Raw genomic sequence first — 9,112 nt, 5'->3', positions numbered from 1 at the left:
ACCTTGCATTGAAGGTGATTAAAGACACTCCATTTCTTTGGTAACGATGGGGCGATGGGGCGCTAAGCCAACAAACAAAAGTCCTACTGGTAAAAAAAAAGTTCCGAAGGAAAAACAAAATGGAAAGTTCCAAGGGAGAAAACGGTTTTGACTTCGTGCCCGAACGCGACCGTCCCAGACGCGGCCCCGCCGGACCAGCGTCCCCCAGCCGGCCTTTCCCAAAACGCCTCGAGATCCGCGCCACCTCGCGCTGGGGCAGGATCGGCCGTGCGATCCAGCTGTAGCGATTCAGCACTCGAGGGTCAGACAGGATACGCGATCCCGACCGCTTCCGACTTCTCCGCCTCGTCGCCTCCCACCCCACCCCCATTCCATAACCACCACCGCCTCCTCCTTGCTTCCTTCCTCCTCCCCCATTCCCTTTCCGGCCATCCCGTGCTCGTCCCCTCCTCTGAGAAACCCTAGACCCCCCCCCGCCCACCCCCCGCCGGGGCGCGTGCCGGCATGTCCCCGCAGGCGGGGGCGCCCGCGTCTTCGGCGGCGGCGGCGGCGCTCGGGTTCCTCCTCCCGACTTGCTGGGAGATCGAGGTCACCTTCGCCGCCGCGATGATCCTCGTCGCGCTCTACGCTGCCTACGAGCTCCTCAACCCGCGCCCCTCGTCCGCGGGCGGCGCCGACGACCTCCGCCTCGTGCGGGACCTCGACGGCGCCGAAAAGGTAACGGCTGCACTGCACGCTCTGTGAAGTTCGCTGCGGTACGGTACGATGCTGGATGAATCTCGCTTGTGCTAATGTTGCGATCGTTTTGGTTTGGTTGCGTGCTGTCGTTGGATTGTTGCTCAGTACAAGGGAGGCTCAGCCGGGGCGTATGCGGTGAAGGTCACCCGTGATCACTCTCTTGTCTCGATTTTGTTGCGCCCCTCACTCTTTGGTGCCACCAGTTGTCTGAATTCTATGTGTATGTGCAGCTGGACTTGTTAGCTGCGAGGAATTTGATTGCGGCAAATTTGAACGGGACATCGGACCCTTACGTATTGATCACTTGCGGCGAAGAGAAGCGATTCAGGTGACCTGTGTATTCACTTCGATTTAGTGAATAGTCTTATGCGTACTGATTAAGCTGGGTTTAAGCTTCGTGGGACCACCAATGTAAGTCATTGCCCAGAAGTTTAGCCCGGCAGGTGCTCTTTTCATTTAAAGAGCTCTGGAAAGACCAGTGAAGTTGTACATTGTTGTTACTCACTAGATCATTACACAAGAGATGGTAGGGGTGCAAAACACTATTGGTGTAGGAATGATCTGACGCAGGGCAATAGCAGGAGAAGCTGAATTTAGATCTAGCAGTTGCAGACTGGGATAACTAAGAGATGATTGAATGGATGATCGCTATGAAAGTCCTGCTATGCCAAAAATCTCATGAATTCCGAGCGAAAGACTTGGGCGGTTGTGATATGCTAAAATCTGAAGTAACTCCTCTACCTTACATCCTGATAATATTTCTATGGGAAAATCAATGGTGGAAGGTGGTCTGGAAACAATCTCAAATGAACAAGTTTTCTAATATTAAATAGTATTATTTCTGCTTGACAAAAAATAGTGGGTAGCAGGTAATTTTGTAGCATCTACATATTTCCTTTGTTTTATTATCTCTTACTGCTTACAGCTCCATGGTTCCTGGCTCAAGAAACCCAATGTGGGGAGAGGAATTCAATTTTTTCGTTGACAGCCTTCCTGTAAAGGTTATTACCAGTATTTTCTCTTCTGGCTAGTTCTGGTTCTCTCTTAAAACATGCATTGTCTATTCCACTGAACCTGTTGTCAAGCTAGAAGTTTATTTCTGGCGATATTTTCTTAAGAGACCTTCTCCTTGAGAACAGTCATATCAGTCACAAGAAGTCTTCCACCTGTGCTTGTTGGGTGGTACTTTATCAAGGATAATACACTCATGCATTTGTTATGTACACTGTCATAGATAAAGGTGAAAATATATGATTGGGACATTGTATGGAAGAGCACAACACTTGGTTCTGCCACTGTTCCCGTTGAGTCTGAAGGGCGCAGTGGACCTGTTTGGTATACGCTTGACAGTTCATCAGGCCAGGTAATTGATTTCTACAAAACCTTTTGGTTTCTGAAAGTTGATGTTTTATTTGCAATTATAATATTATACTTTCATGTATTGTCAGGTGTGTCTTGATATTAAAGTAACCAAGGTTCATGAGAGTTCCTCCAGGTCAATATCTCACTCTTTCTTTGTCCATTGCATCCTTGAATTTTCTATAGCCTTGTTCTTACTATTAATTTGCCGTAAACTGCTCCCTTTTTTTAATTCATGTCAGCTCTCTGTTGTGAAAATTTGCATGTTATGACTTATGACAGCTTTCACATGTTGAAGTCACTTGCCTTACTATTTTACTCGGTCCTTTACTCCTTTTGGACAATATAAGTGAAAGTGAAAGAGTGAAACTACAGTATTGTCTTTCTGTTATGTTCATTATGCCCATAGAAACTGCACCAGCTGTATTTTAAGATTTTGATATAAAGATGTCCCTGATGCAGTACCTTGTGTTGCCCATTTTTTATGTTGTTTGTTAAAACAATAATCTTTACTCTCCTATAAAGATGTCAATCGGTTGGCGGCTGTCCATCAGCTTGTTGCCACAACATCTTGAATTTGAGATGATTTTTTTGAGATGAGAGCGAACCATAGATTAGTTAATTGGCATAAATGCTACGGTAGTATAGCAATATTTTAAACATTGATTGTGTTATATTTTTAATTTGCTGCAATGCACACGTGTTGCACTGGTCTATATTGATAATCGTTTGACATATCAAACATTTTATGCTTCCAATAGTAAACTGTGGTAGCTGTATGTGATTTCAATATGCTAGGCCCTGATTCAGTACCTTGTCTTGCACAATTCGTCTGTTTGACTTGTTGAAATCAATGATACCTGTCAAGAATTTCCTGACATATTAAACATTTTTCGCTTTAGAGCTCTAAACAACTCTGCTGAGGCTGATGCTCGTAGAAGAATCTCGTTGGACAAACAAGGCCCCACTGTAGTGCACCAAAAGCCAGGTCATTTGCAGACAATTTTTGGGCTCCCTCCGGATGAGGCAAGTACATAGATCTACTGAAATAATGTTCCAACTTGCAAGAGTATGGTGTCATTGCTTTCTTTGTCTTTCAGGTAGTCGAACACAGTTACTCATGTGCACTTGAGAGGTCATTTCTGTATCACGGTCGCATGTATGTGTCTTCATGGCACATTTGCTTCCATTCGAATGTATTCTCTAAGCAGATCAAGGTTAGCTTTGCATATAATATTTTCAGTCACGTCCTTTGTCTGTGTTTGTCGGAAAAGTAACAATTTTTAGTTGTCCTGTTTATTTTATTGTGGAAACCATGGGTAAATTGGCATGTCGTCCAATAATTCATTGGAAATTCAACATAGTACTAGAATGATCTTTTATGTTCCGATTTTCATAGTTCATGTGCTACATGGTTGTTATGTTCTTGTTACCAACCGTTCTATATTCCCAGTATTCCATGGTATATTCTCAACAATACTTCTCTTATTTGCGATAATGCACTATTGCTGGTTGCCAGTACCGCAATGGGTAGGAAGATCTGTTGAATTCCAGCTTTCCGGAAATATATTTGCTGTACTTGCTGTCAATCTGTCATGCATCAGTTTCCTCATAGATCAGAATCGATGAAGCTACCAGTCCTGGTTAACATGAGTTGTTTCTGTATATATGATTATATTCTGATGCCATGTAAATTGGGCTATATATTGTATCATTCAATATCATTGGATATGTTTTGTGCCCTATGAGCTTAGGAAATTTGTACTTTGTTAAAGTTAGACAGCTTCTATTAGAAGTAAGTCGATTTGTTTAGATAGTTGATACCTCGTGTGACTAAGAACATCTCTTTCTTATATATGAAGGTTGTGCTCCCTTTGAGAGATATTGATGAGGTGAGCCTTTTCGTACTCCTTTTTTGTGATTTCTACATCATTTGCTTGCCAAAAATGTTAATGATCCTTTTTGTTCTTTTCTCACAAGCAGATAAGGAGAAGCCAGCATGCAGTTATTAATCCAGCAATTACTATATTTCTTCGAATGGGAGCTGGAGGACATGGTGTTCCTCCCTTGGGATGCCCCGACGGTAAGATTTAGAAACTTGGAATCCTGCATAGTTCTTAAACCAATACACCTTGGCCTGTTTCTTGATTCTTCTTCTGGCACTAAACATGGATGGTGATGCAAACTCAAATACCTTTAACTGATTATATACAATAACCGCTCTTCTATCAAATCCCATCCAATGCTCTGGCATTATAAATCAGTTTGACTCATCCAGCTGAGATTTAGGTACATACATGGAATGTGTTTTTTCGCTCCCATTCAATCTTGAACATTATCTTTTGGATCTTGGTGCTTCTATTTCTTAACAGTGCCAAACATGTTTGATATTTCTTAGTAGTCAAAGACTCCATGTAAATTTCAGTACTGTGATTGTACGTTGCAAGACTTAACCATGAATTTTGCAGATTTATCTTGAATGCAATGGAACAGATTGCAAGCTAAAATTAATGTGTGTGCATAGAGCTAATGGTCATGCTTCATCCCAGAAAACATACTAAAAATGTGCTGATAGCCAAAATTGTATAGCAGAAAAATCGCACAATTTCTAGGGGCTGCCAAAAGGACTTGGAAGGGCAATCTAGATAAGACAGGAAGTGTGGACATTTGCTTTATGTCACGTTTTGTTGTATTCTTTTTGCAGGAAGAGTCAGATATAAATTTGCATCATTTTGGAACAGAAACCACACAATTAGAGCATTGCAACGAGCTGTCAAGAACTTCCATATGATGATAGAGGCCGAGAAACAGGTATTTACACTCTCAACCCATTTTTCTACATACCTCTTTTATAATTAAGGCTTTAAGATACAGGATGCGTTTTGCTGTTGCATGTTTGTACTCTTACTGTTGGTGAACTAGTTTTTTAGGTAAGCTATCTGCATGTTTTGCTGTTCATGATTGGCGGAGGTTTACATAAATTGCTTATCATCTATTCCGGTTTTGGATTATAGGAACGTGCTCAATCTGCATTACGTGCACTCAGTAGCTCAAGAAAAAATAGCAGGAAGGAGATAGATGTTCCAGAAGATTGTGCTGATTTAACAGGGCAACTACAACCTTTTGTCAAAGAAGGAGTTCTAGTCTCTGTATTCGATGTAATAATGGTTAACTGTATCCTCCATGAATTTGCACCTGATAAGACAACTAATCTTTCATTGAATCTCATTTCAGGGAACATTTCCGTGTACTGCAGAGCAGTTTTTTGATAATCTATTAAGTGATGACTCAAGTTACATAACAGAATATCGGACAGCTCGTAAGGATAAAGATATCAATGTAAGCATCCAGCACAGTGTCAGCACTTTCAGACAGGAATTATTGTCCTTATGTAGTACACATGGTTGAACTTTTTCCCAAGAAATAACATTCTTTTTTCCCCATCTATCCATGGATGCTTGCACATTGGCCACAAAGTGCTTTCCTGAAAATTGTAGATGTGGGTTGATATCTTTAACCCATTATAGTAATCCTAAATTGACAAAATGTAGGCTTGTAGCTATTTTTCTCGAGAGCATCATTATTCTTATTTATAATTTATAATCCTATAACCAGTTTCCTTGTGTATTATGTTTAAGCCTTACGTGCTTTCATGTAAGTTGGACATTCTTCTTGCAATTCGTCCAGGCAATCTGTGTGATGTTAGGGTTACTTCCCTGGTTCAACCAGTTACATTCTGAGTCTTTAAAACTCCTGAGATTTGCATAATTTACAGTTAAGTTGGCATATGTTATATGCTAGTCTAAACGGATCCGTACAGAAATGTAGTCCCTCCGTCCCATATTAAGTGCCGAAATATTACATGTATCTAGACGTATTTTAGCATATAGACACGTCCATTTTTTGACAAATTTGAGTCACTTAATATGGGACGGAGGGAGTATATGTGTATTGATGTATTGTCCTTCATCCATGCATTTTCTAGAATCGGTAAGCTTCCACATCCTGACTTCTGTGCTACCAATGATAATAGGGTTAATTGGATCTATGCCATTATAATTTCCACCAGTTGGAGATATGCCATTACAAAAACTTGACTTGGAGAAATGCCACTCTAACTTTTTTATAACTCTATGCCATTTTGTCCAATACCAGCACGTATACTGTCTAAATACGTAGACATAGCTCTGCACGAACAGTTTTTTTTTCATCCCAAGTCAAACAGTTCTATTCCTCTTATTCCCCACGCGCTCTTCATATCCCGTCCCCAACGGTGGACTCATATTACTGTTTTTTATTTTTTGTAATTTTTATAGATTTTCTGAGAAGATTGAATTTTGGGCCAAATTTGATTTTTTTTTAAACCTTTATGGCGCTGGAAGACTCGAACGTACGGGCTATTATGGTAAATACTGTTGTACACGCTGAAATACATGTATTTTATGAACACTTATTGGTCTTAAGTGAATATAATGGCATTGATAGAGGTATAAGAAAGTTAGAGTGGCATTTCTCCAAGTCAAGTTTTTGTAATGGCATATCTCCAACCGGTGAAATAGAGAGTGGCATAGATCCAACTAACCCATGATAATATGCATAAACGATTTTGTAAATAGCTGGATGTGCTAGAGAAGACAACAGACTACAGTGTTCTGTCCTTTAGTTGCCAACTGGTTAAAGGCAGTAGATTTTTGTTGTTGTTGTTGATACTTGTCTGAGTAAAAATGTCGCTTTATGCAGCTGGGCCAATGGCACCTTGCAGACGAGTATGATGGTCAGGTGAGAGAACTTAATTGTAAATCCATATGCCACAGTCCGATGTGCCCACCGTATTCAGCAATGACAGAGTGGCAGCATATGGTTCTTTCAGCTGACAAAACAGATCTGGTAAGTGCTCAACTACAACTGAACATACCAATATAACAGTTAATATTTCTTTAATCATAGTAGTTATATTATGTTCAAATCATAAATAATGGCTGGCTATTTTGCAGGTATTTGAGACTGTACAACAAGTACATGATGTTCCATTTGGTTCATTTTTTGAGGTACTTCAGTTAGTTTCTGTGGCAGTTATATTTACACGTTTTTTTTTGCCTTTTTGAATCAATTCGCAAGCTGATGTTTAACTGATGAGCTAATTTTCAGATACACTGTAGATGGTCTGTGAAAACTGTCAGTTCTAGTTCATGCAGTCTTAACATAAGTGCTGGTTGGTATTTTTGTCTTGTCTCTGTAGTTTGTGTTCTTTTATTTGGTTATCATGTGATGTCTGTTCTAGAATTAAACTGTAAATGATTTGCTGCATTTTGATGAATGTGGTGGCCACTCTGTATTTGCAGGTGCACATTTCAAGAAATGGTGCATAATGCAGTCTAAGATAAAGAGTGGTGCCGTGGACGAGGTATAAGTTTATCTATCATCTAGTTTTTGTTTTGAAGATGCTCTGTTGATGGGAATTTTGGGTCTCATTTGGTATAAAAGCTCTTTTTAGGCAACCAATTTGAGTAAGCTGGTGGAGATGCTCTAATAATGGTTTTCTGTCTGCTTTGTACTATATCTTCAAATCAAAGTGTCGCCCACTTTGTACTAACTTGGTACAAGGGCGACACTTTTTATGGATCGGAGGGAGTATTGAAAATTCATGATTAATATTGGAATCACATGCAACCCAGTTCACACATTTACATAGTGGTTCCATATATGCTTCAATTTAGACATGATCACCCGGAAGAGCAGCGCACTTCTGTTGGTGTAACACCTTCTTTTGATGTTGGAAATACAATACCGCAGGTTGTTTGGAATGCTATAGAATATTGAACTTTGCATTGACTGGCATGTTATGCAACTTGTAGCAATCGTTAAGAGGCCTCTTTAAGCTGTTAAAATAGTTCAGGCAGTAACTTGTGGGATCCAGATAGTCAGTCTTGCATATGTCGAAATGCAAAAGAAAAATGTTCTGGATGCTTTTGACGTCCTGGGTACTTTGTTTTTAGTCCGTGCATGTCAAATTTGTTTAGAAGTACACAGTAAGTTGATTTAATTGTGTGTCAAAATCTTGCAGTATAAGAAGGAAGTTCAAGAAATGCTAGGATTTGCGGAGTCATATCTGCTCAAAGCTAACAAAGAAGACAGCGACCTTACCCAACATGATAACATGGCGCCAGATCCAGATGACATGTCTGGTGATCAATAACTATTTCAGGTTTTGCTGTCTTATGTAATGTTATACCCAGAAGGCCCGGTGGACCTCTAACTGTAACTAGTCCAAATCTGATAAAAAAATGTTTAGGAGATCTTATAGTGTATACGTCTTTTCTTCCCTTGGCTAATGTATATATCTGTATAACGGCCAGTATAGGACTGTAAGAATGTTGAACGACACTGAGAGGAACACGAGAAAATGTTCAGTTGCATTTCATGAAAAAGACTCCCACGGCATGTTACGATTTAACCCGGTAAGTTGCATTTCATGAAAAATGATTGTATAAATGTTTGGTTAATCAATATAGGAGTCTTTCAAAAATGATTGCATTTTTGAACTCGTCAAGTCAAACGGGAGGAGATAAGAGGGGAAGACAAAATTGAAATAGAAGGCTTCCGCTATACAGCGGGCTGCACACACAGGGCAATTGATAGGCTTCTCGAAGGTCAAGGCTATCAGGACCTGAACAACCTGAATCTACTGAACAGGGATCAGTATCGTTCCCTGTTAATTTGACAGATTTCGGGTCTGTCGTGAGCTCAATCTTATAGGTAGCCCCGCCTTCCGGAGGCCGGAGCCGACGCGATTTCATCCCTCGCGCCCTGTCCGTTTCAAATAGATGTTCAGATTTGTATGACAGCCAGACGCGCGCCACCACGTTGGGCGAAAATAAGTAGAGTAAATCAAGACAGGCAGAGGGGATAGAGGAAATCAGATTTCGTGTCTCGCCCAAGGAATCATCGTCGTATCATGGGGCTGCTGGCGCTCAACCGGTTCATGTCCACGCAGCGGGATCGGCGTCGCCAGCGA

At 40.8% G+C, this 9,112-nt stretch overlaps 1 protein-coding gene across 1 annotated transcript; it reads left to right on the top strand.

Moving 5' to 3' along the window:
- Positions 1-470: 470 nt before the first annotated feature.
- Positions 471-8,551, top strand: LOC100833631 (BAG-associated GRAM protein 1). Its single transcript, XM_003578397.4, has 18 exons — positions 471-717; positions 844-879; positions 969-1,066; positions 1,664-1,739; positions 1,973-2,101; positions 2,187-2,233; positions 3,000-3,123; positions 3,198-3,314; positions 3,960-3,989; positions 4,081-4,180; positions 4,802-4,908; positions 5,112-5,255; positions 5,332-5,436; positions 6,838-6,984; positions 7,092-7,145; positions 7,246-7,309; positions 7,440-7,501; positions 8,162-8,551. The coding sequence occupies exons 1-18, from the start codon at positions 505-507 to the stop codon at positions 8,291-8,293; spliced, it is 1,785 nt and encodes a 594-aa protein (XP_003578445.1). The 5' UTR covers positions 471-504; the 3' UTR covers positions 8,294-8,551.
- The last annotated feature ends 561 nt before the right edge of the window (positions 8,552-9,112 follow it).

This window comes from Brachypodium distachyon, chromosome 4 (genome assembly GCF_000005505.3).
Source record: "Brachypodium distachyon strain Bd21 chromosome 4, Brachypodium_distachyon_v3.0, whole genome shotgun sequence".
Classification (NCBI taxonomy): Eukaryota; Viridiplantae; Streptophyta; class Magnoliopsida; order Poales; family Poaceae; genus Brachypodium; species Brachypodium distachyon.
Note: the sequence above shows the minus strand (reverse complement) of the source record. Positions and strands in the feature narration are given on the sequence as shown.